At 36.3% G+C, this 21,516-nt stretch overlaps 1 protein-coding gene across 8 annotated transcripts in view; it reads left to right on the top strand.

Annotated features, from left to right (window-relative positions):
• DNM1L (dynamin 1 like) overlaps window positions 1-21,516 on the top strand; it is a 64,211-nt gene that overhangs the window by 13,413 nt on the left and 29,282 nt on the right. For 4 of the 8 annotated variants that reach the window (XM_079936398.1, XM_079936399.1, XM_079936395.1 and 1 more), the window contains exons 2-3: window positions 16,524-16,671; window positions 20,445-20,483. In XM_079936398.1, coding sequence (XP_079792524.1) covers window positions 16,524-16,671; window positions 20,445-20,483 — 187 coding nt within the window. The remainder of the gene's footprint in view (window positions 1-16,523; window positions 16,672-20,444; window positions 20,484-21,516) is intronic. The other 4 variants (XM_079936397.1, XM_079936396.1, XM_079936393.1 and 1 more) reach the window with 1 other exon arrangement.

The following is a 21,516-nucleotide window of genomic DNA, read 5'->3' as shown; positions in this document are numbered from 1 at the left end:
TTTATTAAGCCTTGTCCTGTGGCCTAACGTGTGATGTATCCTGAAGAATGTTCCATTTGTGCTTGAGAAGAATGAGTACTCTGTTGCTTTTGGGTGGAATGTTCTGTATATGTAAAGTCCATCTGGTCTAACATGTCATTTAAGGCCAATGTTGATTGATTTTCTATCTGTATGATCTATGAAGATCCCCTACTCTTATTGTATTGCTGTGTACTTTTCCTTACATGCCTATTAATATTTGCTTTATATATTTTGTGCTCCTATATTGCGTGCACAAATATTTGCAAATGTTATATCCTCTTGTTAGATTGACCCCTTTTTCATTACATAATTCCTTTTTTTCTCTTAATGGAGTCTTTGTTTTAAAGTCTATTTTGTCTGATGTAAGTATGGCCACCCCAGGTTTCTTTGGTTTCCATTTGAATGGGAATATCTTTTTCCATCCTTTCACTTTCAGTGTGTGTGTTTCCTTACATCTGAAGTGAGTCTCTTGTAGGCTGTGTAGAGATGGCTCTTGTATTTTTTTTTTTTAATCCTTTCAGGGTACTCTGTATCTTTTATTTAGAGAATTTAGCCCATTTACAGTTGCAGTAATTTTTGATAGGTATGTAAATGCTTATTGCCACTTCGTTAATTTTTTTCTGGCTGTTTTGTAATTCCTTTGTTTTTTTCTTCTCATTCTTTTTCTTTGTGATTTGATGATTTTCTGTAGTGATATTTTTAGATTCCTTTTCTTTATCTTTTACATTTCTACTATAGGTTTTTGGTTTGTGGTTACCATGAGGCTTACTTAAACCAGCCTTTATTTATAACAGTCTATTTTAAGTTGATAACATCAGTACAGTGCATTCTAAAGCTCTACATTTTACTCCCCTACCTTGCACATTTTGTTTTTGATGTTATAACTTACATCTTTCTAATCTTTTTTTTTACATCTTTCTAATCTTATGCATCTATTAATAAGTACTGCAGTTATAATTATTTTGACTACTTTTGTCTTTTACTCTTCATACTAGATTTATAAGTGATTAACCTACCATCTTTATGTTATATTATCCTGAATTTTACTAAATATTTATCTTATTTATGTATTTATTTATTTATTTACTTTTGGCTTTATTGGGTCTTTGTTTTTATGCGAGGGCTTTCTCTAGTTGTGGCAAGTGGGGGCCACTCTTCATCGCGGTGCGCGGGCCTCTCACTATCGCGGCCTCTCTTGTTGAGGAGCACAGGCTCCAGACGTGCAGGCTCAGTAATTGTGGCTCACGGGCCCAGTTTCTCCACGGCATGTGGGATCTTCCCAGACCAGGGCTCAAACCTGTGTCCCCTGCGTTGGCAGGCAGATTCTTAACCACTGCGCCACCAGAGAAGCCCTACATATTTATCTTTACTAGTGAAATTTATAGTTTAATGTTTCCCTGTTACTAATTAGCTCTCTTTCGTTTCAGCTTAAAGGAATCCCTTTAACATTTCCTGTAAGGCCAGTCTAGTGGTGATGAACTCCTTCAGCTTTTGCTTGTCTGGAAAACTCTTATGTCTCCTTCCATAGTGAAGGAAAACTTTTCTGGGTAGAGATTTCTTGGTTGGCAGTTTTTTTTCTTTCAGCACTTTGAATATGTCATGCCACTCATTCCCTTCTGGACTGCAAGGTTTCTATCCAAAAATCTGCTGATTGCTGATGATTTTAGGGGGGATTTTCCTTATACATAACAAGTTGTTTTTCTGCTGTTGCTTTTAAAGTTCTCTCCTTGTCTTTAACTTTTGACATTTTAATTATAAATGGTGTGGGTCTCTTTGGGTTCATCTTTTTTGGAACTCTCTGAACTTCCTGGATCTGAATGTTATTTTCCCTGGGTTAGGGACATTTTTAGCTGTTATTTCTTCAAATAAGTTTTCTACCCCTTTCTCTTTTTCTTCTTCTGAAACTCCTGTAATGTGAATGTTGGTCCACTTGATGTTGTCCTATAAGTCCCTTGAACTGTCTTTTTACTGCTGATTAGATGAGTTCCAGTGCCCTCTCTTCAAGTTCACTGATCCTTTGCTTCATGTAGTCTGCTGTTGAACCTCTGTTTGGTACTTTCTTGTATTTTCTTTCTGTTGAAAGTCTCTCTTTGGTCACTCATTTTTTTGAGCTTGTTTAGCATTTTTATGACTGTTAATTTGAACTTTATCAGATATATTATCTCCATTTCATTAAGGTTTTTTCCTGAAGTTTTACCTTGTTCTTTTGTTTGGAATGGATTCCTCTGTTTCTTTATTTTCCTTGACTCTCTGTGTTGGTTTGTATGCATTAGAATAAACAACCACCTCTCCAAGTCTTGTAGGTGTTGTGAGTTCCCTCGTAATTGTGGGTCACTACATTTGGGGTGAGGTTTATGGTGAGATTGTGTCTCCAGCCTGTTTCGATATGGGTTTTTGTCATTTGCCTGATATGTAGGAGTTGCTCAGCTAATTTTTTAGTTTCTTTCAGAGGGAATTGTTCCATTTCTAGCTGTAAATTCTGTGTGTCCATGGTAGGAGGTGAGTTCAGGATCCTCCTATGTTGCCATCTTGAACTGGAACTGATACACACAATATGTTTTAAAAAAAAAAGAGTTGCCAGTGTATAAAAATTGGTGGATTTAATGGAAAGGGCCAGGTTTCTGGTTTTTCCTTTAAAAAAATCAGAAAATCTGATAACACTACACCCACATTTACAATGGATTTGAAAAATGCCTGCTTTAGATGGGTCAGGCTGTATTTAGTTAGCCTTCCTTCCTTATCATAATATATGTGTTGCTCTTTTTTATAGTTTGAAGACAGCAATGAAATGTTAACATGTTTTCATGTTTCTATAAAAAGGGGAAAGTTAAAGACTACCTGGGAAATGTTCTTATATTTTTACTATTCCTGAGAGACAGTCTTTTATTTTGTGAGATGTGAGATCTTATATTTTTAATACGCAAACAGAATGTCAGAAGAATACAATCTGATGTCATTTTGACTGAAGTCTGAGTTGATTTACCCATTCAGGTTATCTGCTTTGTTTGTGGGGGCAGTTGAGTTTGTAACCCATGTTTGTTAGTTTACTAGGGCTGCCATAACAAAATACCACACAAGACTGGGTGGCACATAAACAACATGTGCACAGAAGCAACAGAAATTTATTTCCTTACAGTTCTGGAGACTAGAAGTCCAATATCAAGATGTAGGAAGGTTTGATTTCTTTTGAGGCCTCTCTCCTTGGCTTGCAGATGGCTGCCTTCTCTCTGTGTCCTTACATGCTCTTTCATCTGTGTGTCACATCCCTAATGTCTCTCTGTTGTCCCCAAATTTTCTTTTTTAGTAAGGACACCAGTCAGATTGGATTAGGGCCCACCCTAATCACCTTGTTTTAACTTAATCACCTATTTGAAGGTTGTATCCAAATATGGTCACATATTGGGGTATGAGGTACACCTTTTAAGGGGGTTAGAGCTTCAACATATGAGTTTTGGAGAGACGCAGTTCAGTACACAATAACACGTCTTCAAAAAAAACCTATATGTAGATACATAAAAACGTACAACTAACTGAAAATTAGTAGCCATAAAGGAGACTAAGGTAGATAATCACAGTAACAAAATGAGGTTAATACAGGATTTAGGAGAGAAATTTAAAAAGTATTTTTTGTTTATACCTATACTTTGTATTGTCATATTTAAGAAGAAAGAACAAAACGGCATAGCGGATGGGGGTGATGGGGAACAACAGTCACACTAACATTGTTGAAAACCTAATTTATGAAATAGAAAAACAACTTGAGGAATTCTATTAAAAGACAAATCAAAACCGTATGTTATGAAATTTATTAGAGATGAGAGACTTGATGGTGAGAGCTAAGAGAGCCAAAATCCTTTCATAGTTGATTGAGAAAGAACACTTGGATGGACAAAGAATAATCAAACAGTGAGCCAAAGTCCCCCACATCTTCAGATTTCAATTGCTGGGCACAAATATTGAAAGGATTGACATACCCTGGGTAAATTTCTGAAATCCAAACTTTTACAAAACCCCGGAATTCTCCAAGTGTCAAAATAGAAGGAAGGAGGAATAAAAGATTTCCTAAAAGGGAAAGAGAATCAGACTGGCATCAGACTTTCAATCTGCAACAGCAAATGTTAGATGCCATGGAGAAATATTTAAAATTTAGAGTTCTCAGAGGGATTCATTGTGATTATAAAATTCTGTATTCATCTATACTATAACCATTATTTAAATGCAGTGAAACATACTGAACAAGAGAGAACAGAAAAAAATTTTTTAAAAAATTCCTTCATTTCCCATCCAAGATATTGTGAAATAAAATTGAAATATTACCTGAATTGCTTCCAGATCTCTGTTGTAGCTTGAATATAGTACTTGGAACTTTCTAGCAGAGTTGGACACCTAAGCTAGTATAAATCACTTGTACAGAAGGCCAGGGTGGACAAAGGGACTGGTCCGTAACCTATATCCAAGCTGTGTGTGGCTATACCAGGTGTCTGCTTAGGGTATGGGAGGGTGGTGGAAATGGAGCTTCTTTAATTACCTCATCAATATGAAATCCCGTACCACATTTGAGGCATTAAAAATTATTTTGAAATATTGAAAACATCGAAAAGGTACAAAGGATAATATTAGGACACCATTGTATCTACTTCCCAGTTTAAGAAAAAAAATATTAACTATCTAGATGAATTTTCCTTCTTCCCACAGAGACATAACCAATTTCCTGAATTTAGTGTTTATCACGCCTATGCATTTCATTTTACATATAGTACATATGTAGATAACATAAGTAGTATATATTGTTTTACATGTTTTACACTTACCTGAAGTAAGTGACGTCAAATAGTACATATTCCTCTTCAGTGTTATTTTTACACAATCATACATGTGAGATTTATCCATACATACACATATATATTCCTAGTTTGCTCACTTATACTGCTGTAATCTAGTATATGAATATATCAAAATTTCTCCTCTCCTTGAATATTTGAGTGTTTGCCCTTGTTTGCTATAGCAGTTTTAGTAAACAACAGTGCTGGAAACATTCCTATGAATGCTTCATTGTACACGTTTGAGAATTTCTCTAAAGTATCAAGTAGTGGAATTACTAGACTGTAGGGTATATGTATTTTCATTTTTACTTGATATTCTTACTTGCTCCTCAGAATGTTTGTAACCATTTACATTCCCATGTACAGAGTGGAGTTTGTTTATTTGTTTATACCTATACTTTGTATTGTCACATTTTAAATTTATGGTATTTCATTGTCCTTTTTATTGCAGTTCCCCGATTACTAATAAGTTGGAGCAACTTATTTCTTGGCTCTTTGTGGTTCTGTTGTGAGTTTCTGTTCATATCTCTGCACATGATTTTCTATTATAGTATTCATCTTTTTCTTAATGGTTTGTAAGAGTCACTTTTACATTTTGGTTGCTAATTCTTTGTCAGTTACATGAGTCAGAAATATTTTCCCCCAATTATTGGGGCTTCCCTGGTGGTGCAGTGGTTGGGAATCCACCTGCCAATGCAGGCGACACGGGTTCGAACCCTGGTCTGGGAAGATCCCACATGCTGCAGAGCAACTAAGCCCGTGCACCACAACTACTGAGCCTGCGCTCTAGAGCCCACGAGCCACAACTACTGAGCCCACGTGCCACATCTACTGAAGCCTGCACACTCTAGAGCCCGTGCTCTAGAGAAGCCACTGCAATGAGAAGCCCGTGCACCACAACAGAGTAGCCCCTGCTCACTGCAACTAGAGAGAAAGCCCATGCACAGCAAGGAAGACCCAACGCAGCCAAAAAATAAATAAATAAATATTTTTAAAAAAGAAATATTTTCCCCCAATTATTTTGTATGAGTAAAATAAATTTTAATTTTGCAGTAGTTGAATTAACAATCTTTTCTTCTCTAGTTTGTACTTTCTATCTCAAAGTCATGAAAATATTCTTATGTTCTCTAATGTATAAAGTCATGATTTTTAACAGTTGTTTATAATTGTTCTGGAATTTGTGAAATGTATAGTTAACTGGTTTTTACCATGTCCATAGAGTTGTGCAACCATCACCATGATCTAATTATATATTGTATCATCCCCAAAGGAAAGCTTGTATCCATTAGCAGTCACTCCCTACTCTCCTCTGCCCCCAATGTTAGGCAGCCACTTAATCTACTTTCTTGCTTCTTCTGGACATTTCATGTAAACAGAATCAAATAATATGTGGTATTTTGTGACTGACTTCTTTCACATAGTATAATGTTCCATATTATAGCATGTATCAGTACTTTATTCCTTTTTATGACTGAATAATATTAAAAAACTTACATAAAGCTAAACATTAGTCTGAGTGGGTTAAATTTCTTTGTTGGGGATTCTGGGAAGATGACAGCAGTGGTAGAATAGTTTCCTAATCCTTGTATGACTTTCCCATAAAAACAGAACAAATAAAATAGGAAAACTCAAAATCCATGAAGAACATTTAGAAGAAAATTAGTTGAGCATGTTTCTCTCTACAAACACTCAAACACCAGTAGTTTGGGGATAGACCACTAACAGCTCCAAGACCTGTGTATTATTGTGTATGAAAGAAGACTAAGGAAGCAATGGAACTTCAAATGAATGTGAGAATTGAAAAATAGCCAAAAGGCAATCACTGGAAAGCCTGGAGGGCCAGTTTACGAATACCAGCTGAAACTAGGAGGAGTTTTGCACACACTGATAATGGGTGAGTGAAAGAGGTCTTTTGTAAACCCTTAAGGGACTGGAGGACCTTGAAACTTCTAAAACCAACCAAAGCTACCTTCCAGGACCAATCTGCACATGAGAAGGAATTGACATTACAATTAAACATCCCCTGAAGAATACAAAGAAAAGAGAAGGTCCAGATAAAAGTGGTAGAGAGGAACAGAATCAAGATATCTCAGAAAACAAAGAACTTTATTTCCAAACACTGTACAAAAACAAGAGGGAGTTTTAGAGTGAAGTTAGAATAGCTATTCTAGGCCAAAACTCCTTCTGAAACTTCAGGAAAATGAACTTCATTTAAATATCAGCAATATGAAATGATTGTTGTCAAAAGTTTACAAAGTATCTGAAGAAAAATGGGACTCTAAATAGCATTCCTATAGACAATGAAAGCACACCAGAAAGACGTCCACAAAACAGATGAAAACCATTAGATATTAAGACAAAAGGCAAGGCAAAAGACATTATAATCAGAATAAGGCATTTCAAAAAACAAAGTTTGCATAAGAAAAAATTTTTTTAAATGCTAGGTGGTAGAACTTTGTGAAATATTAGAATTGAAAGAAAATTTATTTTAGAAATGACAAATTAGAAGAAAAACACCAGGGCATATAAACATAACAGATAATACCTTTGAAAGAGAAAGATGTTGAAAAGGAGGAAGACATTTTTAAAGATGGGATAAAAAGGAGCTGTAAAAAGAATTTGATAGAAATTGACATATTGAAAACAGGCAAGGAAGATCCAACATATGTATAATAGGAATCCCCAAAGAAGAAAAAAATGATGGCAAGGGAGCAGAACAGATACGAAAACTTACAATTTAACTGAATTAAAAACAGACTTGGAACTCCATTTTGAAAGAGCTCAGCACATGCCTGAGAACATTGACACAGCAAGACCAACACTAAGACACAGTCTAGTAAAATTATTGAACTTTAAAGGAAAAATAAAAATTCTTCAGGCTTCTAAGCAAAATCAGGGAAGGAAAATCAGATTATTATATTTTTCAACAGTAAAAATTTATGAGAGAAGATCTGTTCTTATTATGAGAGAATTTATGAGAAAAGACACAATTTATTATGGAATTCCATATTTAAGATACTCAAGAAAGCACGAGCCCAATATTTTACATATAACCAAACTGTTTTTCAAGTACAAAAGTCACAAACTGTTATCAGTGTGCTAGAACTGAAGAATATTGTTCCCATTGGCTCTTCCTGAGGAATCTTCAGGAAGAGAATCAAAATGACTAGAGAGACATTAATATAAGGACTGACAGTACTATACATATACTTGTAGAACCAAGACTTAGTGGGGTTAAAAAAAGGAGGAAGTACAGTCTGTAAACAGATGAGAAGGAGAATAGAGGAATCATGTGCAAAATATTTAAAAAACTATTTTCAGTAATCATATTGGTGGTAGTAGTATTGGTATTATGATTTGGAGACTGTGTGTAATGTGAAATAAAAAGCAAATGAGTGTTTTCTTTTAATTTGGCCACAAACTTTGTCCTTGAGAACCAAGATTCTCAGTATAGAAGAAAGAAGATAGAGATGACTCATACTGAGAGATGTATGTGTGTGTGTAGGATGGATGGGCCAAATAACCCTCTTCCCCAGAAAACAAATCCAGCAAGAAGAAATTAACAGTATTAAAAATAAATAATTACAAAATGAAATCAATAAAATACAGATTTGACCAATAAAATCAATATAATAGTCAATTGGGAAATCTGGTCAGAAAAAAGAACATAAAGATAAAATATTAGAGGACCTAGAGACTGTCATATAGATTGAAGTAAGCCAGAAAGAGAAAAACAAATATCATATATTAATGCATATATGTGGAATCTATAAAAATGGTGAAGATGGGGCTTCCCTGGTGGCGCAGTGGTTGAGAGTCTGCCTGCTGATGCAGGGGACACGGGTTCGTGCCCCGGTCCGGGAAGATCCCACACGCCGCGGAGCGGCTGGGCCCGTGAGCCATGGCTGCTGAGCCTGCGCTTCCGGAGCCTGTGCTCCACAACAGGAGAGGCCACAACAGTGAGAGGCCTGCGTACAGGAAAAACAAAAACAAAAACAAACAAACAAAAAAATGGTGAAGATGAACCTATTTGCAAAGCCAAAATAGAGACATAGATGTAGAGAACAAACGTGTGGACACCAGGGGGAAAAGGGGTGGGTGGGTGGGATGACTTGGGAGATTGGAATTGACATATATATACGCCTAGGTATAAAATAACTAATAAGGACCTGCTGTATAGCATGGGGAACTCTACTCAGTGCTCTGTGGTGACCTAAATGGGAAGGAAATCCAAAAAGGAGGGGACATGTGTATACATATGGCTGGTTCACTTTGCTGTGCAGCAGGAGCTTGCACAACATTGTAAAGCAACTATACCCCAATTAAAAAAAATTTTTTTTAAATGGGGGAAAAAAGATAAATACTAGAAATAAAAGTGAACAATTTCTAAGAATATTATAAGTATTTATGCTTATAAATTTGAAAATCCATGAGAATTACTTGACTTTTCTGGATAGATTTTTAATCAAACACATAAAGAACAGGAAATTTCCGTGTTTTTTTTTAACATCTTTATTGGAGTATAATTGCTTTACAATGGTATGTTAGTTTCTGCTGTATAACAGTGAATCAGCTATATGTATACATATATCCCCATATCTCCGCCCTCTTGCGTCTCCCTCCCACTCTCCCTATCCCACCCCTCTAGGTGGTCACAAAGCACCTAGCTTACCCCTCCCCATCCCTGTGTCCTCAAGTCCATTCTCTACGTCTGCATCTTTATTCCTGTCTTGCCCCAGGTTCATCAGAACCCTTTTTTTTTTAGATTCCATATATGTGTTTTAGCATACAGTATTTTTCTCTTTCTGACTTACTTCACTCTGTATGACAGACTCTAGGTCCATCCACCTCACTACAAATAACTCAATTTCATTTCTTTTTATGGTTGAGTAATATTCCATTGTATATATGTGCCACATCTTCTTTATCCCTTCATCTGTCAATGGACACTTAAGTTGCTTCCATGTCCTGGCTATTGTAAATAGTGTTGTAATGAACATTGTGGTACAGGTCTCTTTTTTATTTTTATTTTTTAACACCTTTATTGGAGTATAATTGCTTTACAATGGTGTGTTAGTTTCTGCTTTATAACTAAGTGAATCAGCTATACATATACATATACCCCATATCTCCTCCCTCTTGTGTCTCCCTCCCACCCTCCCTATCCCACCCCTCTAGGAGGTCACAAAGCACGGAGCTGATCTCCCTGTGCTATGCAGCTGCTTCCCACTAGCTACGTCAGTGCCACTCTCTCACTTCGATCCAGCATACCCTTCCCCCTCCCTGTGCCCTCAAGTCCATTCTCTATGTCTGTGTCTTTATTCCTGCCCTGACCCTAGGTTCTTCAGAACCATTTTTTTTTTCTAGACTCCATATATATATGTGTTAGCATATGGTACTTGTTTTTCTCCTTCTGACTTACTTCACTCTTAGTCCATCTACCTCACTACAAATAACTCAATCTTGGATTCCTTTTATTTCTTTTTCTTCTCTGATTGCTGTGGCTAAAACTTCCAAAAGTATGTTGAATAATAGTGGTGAGAGTGGGCAACTGTGTCTTGTTCCTGATCTTATAGGAAATAGTTTCAGTTTTTCACCATTGAGGATGATGTTGGCTGTGGGTTTGTCATATATGGCCTTTATTATATTGAGGTAGGTTCCCTCTATGACTACTTTCTGGAGAGTATCATAAATGGGTGTTGAATTTTTTTGAAAGCTTTTTCTGCATCTATTGAGATGATCATATGGTTTTTATCCTTCAATTTGTTAATATGGTGTATTGCATTGATTGATTTGCATATATTGAAGAATCCTTGCATTCCTGGGGTAAACCCCATTTGATCATGGTGTGTGATTCTTTAAATGTGCTGTTGGATTCTGTTTGCTGGTGTTTTGTTGAGGATGTTTGCCTACATGTTCATCAGTGATATTGGCCTGTACTGTTCTTTTATTGTGACATCTTTGTCTGGTTTTGGTATCAGGGTGATGGTGGCCTCGTAGAAAGAGTTTGGGAGTGTTCCTTCCTCTGCAATTTTTTGGAAGAGTTTGAGAAGGATAGATGTTAGTTCTTCTCGAAATGTTTGATAGAATTCACCTGTGAAGCCATCAGGTCCTGGGCTTTTGTTTGTTGGAAGATTTTGAATCACAGTTTCAATTTCAGTGCTTGTGATTGGTCTGTTTATATTTTCTATTTCTTCCTGGTTCAGTCTCGGAAGGTTGTGCTTTGCTTTTTTTTTTTTTGAAGGTTGTGCTTTTCTAAGAATTTATCCATTTCTTCCAGGTTGTCCATTTTATTGGCATATAGTTGCTTGTAGTAATCTCTCATGATCCTTTGTATTTCTGTAGTGTCTGTTGTTGCTTCTCCATTTTCATTTCTAATTCTGTTGATTTGAGTCTTCTCCCTTTTCTTCTTGATGAGTCTGGCTAATGGTTGATCAATTTAGTTTATCTTCTCAAAGAACCAGCTTTTAGTTTTATTGATCTTTGCTATTATTTCCTTCATCTCTTTTTGATTTATTTCTGATCTAATCTTTATGATTTCTTTCCTTTTGCTAACTTTGGGGTTTTTTTTTGTTCTTTCTCTAATTGCTTTAGGTGTAAGATTAGGTGGTTTATTTGAGATTTTTCTTGTTTCTTGAGGTAGGATTGTATTGCTATAAACTTCCCTCTTAGAACTGCTTTTGCTGCATCCCATAGGTTTTGGGTCATGATGTTTTCATTGTCATTTGTTTCTAGGTATTTTTTGATTTCCTCTTTATTTCTTCAGTGCTCTCTTGGTTATTAAGTAGTGTATTGTTTAGCCTCCGTGTGTTTGTTTTTTTTTTTAAGTTTTTTTCCTGTAATTGATATCTAGTCTCAAAGCGTTGTTGTTGGAAAAGACACTTGATACGATTTCATTTTTCTTAAATTTACCAAGGCTTGATTTGTGACCCAACATATGATCTAGTCTGGAGAATGTTCCATGAGCACTTGAGAAGAAAGTGTATTCTGTTATTTTTGGATGGAATGTCCTATAAATATCAATTAAGTCCATCTTGTTTAATGTGTAATTTAAAGCTTGTGTTTCCTTATTTGTTTTCATTTTGGTTGATCTGTCCATTGGTGAAAGTGAAGTGTTAAAGTCCCCTACTATGATTGTGTTACTGTCTATTTCCCGTTTTGTGGCTGTTAGCATTTGCCTTATGTATCGAGGTGCTCCTATGTTGGGTGCATAAATATTTACAATTGTTATATCTTCTTCTTGGATTGATCCCTTGATCATTATGTAGTGTCCTTCTTTGTGTCTTGTAATAGTCTTTATTTTAAAGTGCATTTTGTCTGATATGAGAATTGCAACTCCAGCTTTCTTCTGATTTCCATTTGCATGAAATATCTTTTTCCATTCCCTCACTTTCAGTCTGTATATGTCTCTAGGTCTGAAGTGGGTCTCTTGTAGACAGCATATATACAGGTCTTGTTTTTGTATCTATTCAGCCAGTCTATGTCTTTGGGTTGGAACATTTAATCCGTTTACATTAAAGGTAATTATCGATATGTATGTTCCTATTACCATTTTCTTAATTGTTTTGGGTTTGTAATTGTAGGTCTTTTCCTTTTCTTGTGTTTCCTGCCTAGAGAAGTTCCTTTAGCATTTGTTGTAAAGCTGGTTTGGTGGTGCTGAATTCTCTTAAATTTTGCTTGTCTGTAAGGTTTTTAATTTCTCCGTGGAATCTGAATGAGATCCTTGCTGTGTAGAGTAATCTTGGTTGTAGGTTTTTCCCTTTCATCGCTTTAAATATGTCCTGCCACTCCCTTCTGGCTTGCAGAGTATCTGCTGAAAGATCAGCTGTTAACCTTATGGGGATTCCCTTGTATGTTATTTTTTGCTTTGCCCTTGCTGGTTTTAATATTTTTTCTTTGTACCTAATTTTTGATAGTTTGATTAATATGTGTCTTGGTGTGTTTCTCCTGGGATTTATCCTGTATGGAACTCTCTGTGCCTCCTAAACTTGATTGACTATTTCCTTTCCCATGTTAGGGAAGTTTTCAATTAAAATCCTTCAGATATTTTCTCAGACCCTTTCTTTTTCTCTTCTTCTTCTGGGACCCCTATAATTTGAATGTTGGTGCATTTAATGTTGTCCCAGAGGTCGCTGAGACTGTCCTTGATTCTTTTCATTCTTTTTTCTTTATTCTGCTCTGCGGTAGTTATTTCCACTATTTTATTTTCCTGGTCACTTATCTGTTCTTCTGCCTCAGTTATTCTGCTATTGATTCCTTCTAGAGAATTTTCAATTCCATTTATTGTGTTGTTCATCATTGTTTGTTTGCTCTTTAGTTCTTCTAGGTCCTTGTTAAAAGTTTCTTCTATTTTTTCCATTCTATTTCCAAGATTTTGGATATCTTTACCATTATTCTCTGAATTCTTTTTTAGGTATAGTGCCTATTTCCTCTTCCTTTGTTTGGTCTGCTGGGTTTTTACCTTGCTCCTTAATCTGCTCTGTGTTTCTTTGTCTTCTCATTTTGCTTAGCTTACTGTGCTTGTGGTCTCCTTATCGCAGGCTGCAGGTTCATAGTTCCTGTTGTTTTTGGTGTCTGCCTTCTTTGGGTGAGGTTGGTTTAGTGGCTTGTTTAGGCTTTCTGGTGGAGGGGACTGGTGCCTGTGTTCTGGTGGGTGGGGCTGGATCTTGTCTTTCTGCTGGGCAGGGCCGTGTCTGGTGATGTGTTTTGGGGTGTCTGTGAACTTAGTATGATATTAGGCAGCCTCTGTGCTAATGGGTGGGGTTGTGTTCTTGTCTTGGTAGTTGTTCGTCATGGGGCGTCCAGCATTGGAGCTTGCTGGCCTTTGGGTGGAGCTGGGTCTTTGTGTTGAGACAGAGATCTCTGGGAGAGCTCTCACAGATTGATATTGCACGGGGCTGGGTGGTCTCTGTTGGTCCAATGTCCTGAACTCGGTCTCCCACTTCGGAGGCTCAGGCCTGACACTAGGCTGGAGCACCAAGACCCTGTCAGCCACATGGCCAGGTACGTGGAGATTTTCTTGCCTTTTGGGAAGTCTGAGGTCCTCTGCCAGTGTTCAGTAGGTGTTCTGTAGGAGTTGTTCCACATGTAGATGTATTTTTTTTTTTTTTTTGTGGTATGCGGGCCTCTCACTGTTGTGGCCTCTCCCGTTGCGGAGCACAGGCTCCGGATGTGCAGGCTCAGTGGCCATGGCTCACGGGCCCAGCTGCTCCGCGGCATATGGGATCTTCCCGGACCAGGGAAGGAACCCGTGTCCCCTGAATCGGCAGGTGGACTCTCAACCACTGCACCACCAGGGAAGCCCTGTAGATGTATTATTATTATTTTTTTTATGCGATACGCGGGCCTGTCACTGCTGTGGCCTCTCCCGTTGAGGAGCACAGGCTCTGGACGCACAGGCCCAGCGGCCACAGCTCATGGGCCTAGCCGCTCCACGGCATGTGGGATCCTCCCAGACTGGGGCACGAACCCGTGTCCCCTGCATCGGCAGGCAGACTCTCAGCCACTGTGCCACCAGGGAAGTCCCTGTAGATGTATTTTTGATGTATCTGTGGGGCAGAAGCTGATCTCCATGTCTTACTCCTCTGCCATCTTGAAGGTCCCCATTGCGTGTTGTTTAAATTATTTTAGAATACAGAAAAGAAATGGGGGAAGCACCCATTTTACTTATGAGAGCGGCAAACCTGGACTCCAAAACGTAGCAAAACCGGATGTGCCACATAATCTTAAATTTGACACTCCTTATCCACTCAACATTAGTTTTCTCCATCATAGGGGACCTTTCTGGACAATAGGAATGTCCTCTGCCTATTGGGTTTGGAAATGGGGAGCCTTGGCAGGACTTAGAGAAAGGAGGAGACTAAAGTCTGGGTATTTATTCCCCTGGCTTACTTCCTATGTGTAGGTGCCTTTGGCTGGCTCTCTAAAAGTTCTCATCCATCTTTTGGAGCTTGTGAGTGATAAGAGCTGCTCTGTCATTACCAGCCCACGTTATTGCACTATCCCTTGTGATCCCCCTCTTCCAAAACTTTGTAAATAGTCCACTTGTAAATAAACTTTCCTTAAATTATTCTAACTTGAATGGGCCATCTGTTTCTTGTAGATCCTTTCTGATACAGTAGATGAGTTTAGGGTGTTTGCTTTTGTAGAAGTATGAAATTAGAAGATGTACTAGTTTTGACTAAGAAAAAATACAGTAAGGAAAACATTCTGTTACAGAAAAATATGAATTACAAAGTTGAAAAAATAGAAAATTTGTAAACATTTATGTATAATATAAAAATGCATAATAGAGACAAGTTTATATATTATTTGATTATGTACTGTTTATTAGTATTGTGTCTATGTTAAATTTCCTCACTGTGATCATTGTAGTGTGGTTATATAGTAGAATGCCCTTATTCTTAGAGATATGCCACTATATTTAGGGATGAAATGTCATGACATATTAACCTGCTCTCAAAAGGGACAGCAAAAGAAAAGATGTGTGTGTGTAAGAAGAGACATAAAGCAAATGTGTCAAAATACTAATAATTAGTTAAGGTATATGGTACTTTTGTTGCAGTATATGGGTATTCACTGTTAATATTCTTGCAACTCTTGTGGCTTTGAAATTTTCAAAATAAAAAGTTGGGGGAAAATATTCAAAACAACAAAAAATAAATACTTATATGGATAAAGATCTTTATAAACTAATAAGACACATAATACACCAGCATTTGAACAAGCAAATCACTGAAGGAGAAATACAAAAGGCCCTTAAACAAAGTGATACTAGGCTGAATAATAAAGAAATGCAAATTTAAATGAACTGTCAGTGTTTATCTATCAAAAAAAAGTAGCAAAGACTCAAAAAAGTGGTAATGCCCAATGCTGATGGGGATGCAGCAGATTGAACATAAAGCATAGCTTGGTGCCCCCCATCTTGTAGTGTGCAGTCTGGTAGTATCTGAATGCATAAAATCTGTATGCTCTTTAATCACAGCAATTTCATTTAATGAACTAAGTAAATCTAATGAGGTAATAGGATAAGTGAGTAAGGTTATATGTACAAAGTATGTTTATTGCAGCATTGTTAATAGTGGTAAAGACCATTTAAATGTCCATCAGTTGGGGTTTGGTTTTACATACAGAATACTATTTAACTATTAAGCACAGAAGTAAATATATTGATATGGAATGATATCCCTGATTGTTATATTAAAAATAAAAGTGGGTTAGAGAAAAATACACATAGTACTACTATCCCATTTAAAGTAAAATATCTACATATTCTGGGCATAATTTTATGTATACCAATATTATATAGGTTTTGAAAATACCTAATATTATATGGTTGAGAGTATCAGAAAAGGTAGGAAAATTATGGGGAATTGGGGCTTTCATATTGTCACTCTCTTTTGTTTTGAGTTATAAACTTTTATATATCCCATGAAATAATCATAGATATTGTTACCACATAACTAATTGATTTTGCACTAGGGTATATATTTTCTCTTTTTGTACTTTTTTATTTTAAAGAAATAAAGATCATATAATAGATAATAAACTTCATTTTAAACTTTCATTTTAAAAGACTTGGCAATAATTTTTTTTAAAGTAATTATATAGCATAGTCTTACTGAGTTACAAAAAAACCTGTTAAGAAACTCATTTTGCTCTTGTGTATTCCGTTTTCAGAGCAGTGGAAAGAGCTCAGTGCTAGAAAGCCTAGTGGGGAGGGACCTGCTTCCCAGAGGCACTGGTATTGTCACCCGGAGACCTCTCATTCTGCAGCTAGTCCATGTTTCACCCGAAGATAAACGAAAAACAACAGGAGAAGAAAATGGTAAATTTTAGAATTGGAATATAAATTATTTAAAAATTCTTCATTTTTGGTCCAATCTTCAAAAGATATGAGCTAATTAGAAATTAGTGGCTGTAGCAAAATCAGGAGTCTTGTGAAGAAAAGTGGTATGCGTCTTTTCTCATGTTAAAAAAGAGTAATTTTTGTTGTTTTTGAGGACCGTGAGTCAACTTGTTTGAAAAAGAACCTTTTTGGTAATTCAGTTTAGTAAACTGTTGTTAATGCTATTTAGTGGGGGATCTAGTGAGCTACTTGGTAAATGAGAATCAGTTATTTTTAAAAGTTTTTGTGTCTTTTGGAGTGTTTTAAACTTTTTTTCCTTGTGTTTAAAACAATGTTTTTGCTTTTTCACTTTGTTTTAGAATTTAAATATTTTCTTTTTTTTTGCCACGCCACGCGGCACACGGGATCTTAGTTCCCCGACCAGGGATCGAACCTGTGCCCCCTGTAGTGGAAGCACAGAGTCTTAACCACTGGACCACCAGGGAAGTCCCTAGAATTTAAATATTTTAGATTCTAGTTTAAATATTTACTTTTAAATAAAATTAAAATGATTTAGCTTTTCAGCATGACAATGTTATCTTACCTTCCCTTTTCTGGTCTTGCCATGTGTCTGCTAATTTTGAATCTTTGGCCCTTCAATCTAAGATGAATATTATTATTTATTTATTTATTTATTTATTTTGCAGTATGCGGGCCTCTCACTGTTGTGGCCTATCCTGTTGCGGAGCACAGGCTCTGGACGCGCAGGCTCAGCGGCCATGGCTCACGGGCCCGGCCGCTCCACGGTATGTGGGATCTTCCCGGACCGGGGCACAAACCCGTGTCCCCTGCATTGGCAAGTGGACTCTAAACCACTGCGCCACCAGGGAAGCCCTAAGATGAATATTATTTTTAGAAAGAGTTTTTTTTTAAAAAATTATTATTATTTTTGCCACTCCACGTAGCATGAGGTATCTTAGTTCCCCGACCGGGGATTGAACCTACGCTCCCTGCAGTGGAAGCATGGTGTCTTAACCACCAGACTGCCAGGGAAGTCCCTAATTATTATTATTTTTTTACTATCCTTCTCTTGCTAAGGCTTACCTATATAGCACATACTTTTTAGAGTCCTCCCTCACCCAAATAGTAAACGTGGAGTATCATGATAAGAAAATATGCACCATCCTTTATAGCAGTTCTTCTTTGGTTAAACTGAAAATATTTTAAGACACACTATCTTTTTTTTTGCGGTATGTGAGCCTCTCACTGTTGTGGCCTCTCCCGTTGCGGAGCACAGGCTCCGGACGCGCAGGCTCAATGGCCATGGCTCACGGGCCCAGCCGCTCCGCGGCATGTGGGATCTTCCTGGACCGGGGCACGAACCCGCGTCCCCTTCATCGGCAGGCGGACTCTCAACCACTGCACCACCAGGGAAGCCCTAAGACACACTATCTTTATTAGCATGTTTTAAATTGCCTATTAAATATGTATCCTCTATTAATCATACTTTTACATTAGTGAGGTTTGGAATATTTGATGAGAGTAATATGTTTAATCTTCAGTGTTTGGTTCACATTTTGTCTTATTTATAAAAGTCTATAAAATGTTCTAAGTATTAAATTGCATTTGCAGCAGAGTACCATGTTTGTTTCTCATTCTGCAGAGATCTGTTTTCAGTGAAGTTTCATTCTGTTTCTTATATTCTAATCTAAGATGGGATGATAATTTGATGCAATTGGAGTTACTTTAATTTCTGTATCTGATCTTTTCCTTTACTTATTATAGGAGCATTGTTGTGATAGTTTGATTTTTTTTTTTAAAGGGGAAAAAAAAAAGACCTGTCATGAGCATCTACAATGACTACAGAAAGTTAATCGCTAAAGCAAGTTAATGAAGTTGTAGATGTTAACATATAATGATATAATGATAAATATTTTTGGATAGACTGCCAGAGGATATGTAGGAGTCTTTTAATTATATTAGGTAGCTTCTTGGTATATTATTCATCGCTTTGCTTTTCTGTAATATTTCTTTATTATTGAAATTCTGAACCTTGAATTTAATCATTTTGGACTAATTTATGGTCCAGCTTCAAATGTATAGAATAACTCTTTAAAAATTTCATTCTCACTAACATCATCAATTTTACCAAATACCTTAAACTAAGACTTCAAGAAACTGTATGGTGTTAAGTCTGTTGCTTTTAACTCTTCATTTTCTTCAGTCACCTTGAAAAGGGCAGATGATATCCTGTCTCTCAGAAACTATTTGCAGATGTGGGCAGTGTTTCTGGAAGGGGTGTACATTTCAGCTATAGAAGTGTCAGTTCCTTGGTATCTCTTTGTTTGTATGTCCACTCTGTTTTGTTGATGTCTCTTCTTGGTGGTTGGTCAGTAAATCTGCATATCTTTACCTATATATATATATATATATTTTTTTTTTCCCCAAGCTTAGTGCTTATTTTTTATATTAAAAAACATAAAACCTCACTTCAAATGACAACTCAGCCACCCAGAACACAAAATAGATTTTGTAAATTTTGAGTACTAAATGTCATATATATTATTAATAACTAGAATAGTTCTTTAACTTCTCATCAGAGCCCATTTATCCTTAGGATAAACAGTTCTACCTTACCACAAATCATTCTACCCTAGAGGAAATTAGGAACAGTGAAGCAGGAGACAGCCAGAAGAGTATGAACTACCTGACAGCCTGGCAACCATACAGGAGAAAGGGGAGGAAAACATAAAGACAGGAGAACTTCAAAAAAAGAAAAAATCAGTGTCTAACCATTTTGTATAGGGATTTGTAGCCTCAAAGGGCTCTATTATGTAACAAAGGCATAAGTTACCATTAATAGGTAAGTTTAAGAGCAGTGAATTCTAACATGACATGGAGCAGTATAATCCATTTTAAATATAGGTCCATCAAAACTGGCTAAACTATTTAAGTATTACTATGTATAATTCAATTATCAGGAAAATTTATATAACATGAGATCCCTCATTCTGCCAACTACATAGGATAATTGAGGTGTCAATATATAGATTTATAGTATTTCTCATCTTGCCCCCCACTTCTGCCAATGTAAAAGAATTTTCTGATAAAATCTTATTAAAAACAAAAACTGTTTTCAAGTGAGATGGTGATTTAGTTTGAACTCTATGATTACCTTTTATATATTTATAAGAAATAAATTAAGTTTTCCTCAGATCTCCTTGTAGACTAAATCCAAAAGTAGCATGCTGACTAAATACCAAAATTGTTTCTGTGGTGTTCTGTTAAATTCAATATATATTTCAAAGAAAATAATCCCTTAGAAAGCTCAATTGGTAAATACGTTCATATTTACTTTAAAGGTTTTGAAAGATGTGTTTGATATGTTTTGTAGATTTTTTTCCACTAGGTAATTTATCTTTACCCATAGTTATCAGATGTCTAAGACAAATTTTTGAATAGTAAATTAATTTTAATCCACTTTGTTAGAATTAGAAACCAGAGGTGATATAATTAGGTGTAATGGAAAATAAAAAATAAATTATGGCACACTATATACTTCATTTGTGTCATTTAAAATATTATATAATCCCTCTAATTATAACTAATTGTAATGGAAGTTTTCTAGTTGTAAATTTGGAATAATTGAATGCATTTGAAATGGCATTTGAAATGTGTTCAGGTTTTTTGCACACTTGATTTTTTAGAAAGGTTTCAAATATTAGGGATAAGCACTAAACTTATCATTCTGTGCTGTTTCTCTTTAACTACAGACCCTGCTACATGGAAAAACTCAAGACACCTTTCTAAAGGTTTCCTTTATCCATTTGTTTTTGGCCCTTCTTTTCCTATTGTGCCTGCATGTGTGCTTTTGTACTCTTACAGGCTGTGTGCATTTTTTTTCTTCCATTTTTATTTGCCTATCCACATTGATTGATTGCAGGTCTTAGTGGTTCTTGTTACCTTTTGGCATTGCATCAGAATGCAGGCTTTTTTTGGTGGTGAATGTAATTTATTTTATTTTTATTTTTAAAAACATGCTTGTGAAGCCAGGCCTCTTCTGTATGATAAGGTAAATTAAGAACACCCCTTTGGTATATAGTACCTGCCTCTGAGTTCTATTCATCTAGATTACTCCAGTTCTCCAATGAGACTTCTTGGAAGAAGGTACTAAGCTTCAAGTAGGTGAGCATTTTACTTGCAAAAAGGATCCAGTTTCTTTACCTTTATCCCACCAAAGAAATTGATCCACCTTTTCCTCAGTAAATATTTATTTGAATATCTTACAGTCATTTTAATTTGATCTCAGGTGGCTGGTATGTGTTATTCATAAACTTAATCATTAAGACGTTTGAAACTCTGAATTTGGCAAAAACAGAATAGCTGTGCTTCGGGGAGGCAAAGTTAGTTTACCTTTCTACAATTAAGCATTTCTAGCTTTTCTGGGAAAATCAGAACAAAATTTGCTCTCCAAGTCTCAGATCACTCAAAACAGTACCTGCAGTGAATAATTTTTCCTTTTTTCAGCAAGTGCAAGAGGAGCAGACCTATTATTGGAAACTACTGGCGAGTAGCAACTCCATACAGGGCATATGCCAGGTTCCCCACACCCCATGCCATTTCATTTCTTACCTACCTTCAATTCCAAGGGAGAACATAATCTTGTTCCTGGGGGGGAAAAATCACGTTGAAAATGCATATAAATTATGGAATAGCTTCACACTACTGAGAGAGCTCTTTAAAGTAATGACAAATTGTGACTTTATGGGTTACCAACAAGAAACCAAATTAAAATAAAAACGACAAAACAGAATGAAAAGTTAGCTGTTTCATTCACATATTGCA

The sequence above is a fragment of the Stenella coeruleoalba genome (assembly GCF_951394435.1).
Source record: "Stenella coeruleoalba genome assembly, chromosome: 11".
NCBI classification, from domain to species: Eukaryota; Metazoa; Chordata; class Mammalia; order Artiodactyla; family Delphinidae; genus Stenella; species Stenella coeruleoalba.
This window is presented reverse-complemented; position numbering and strand designations above follow the sequence as displayed.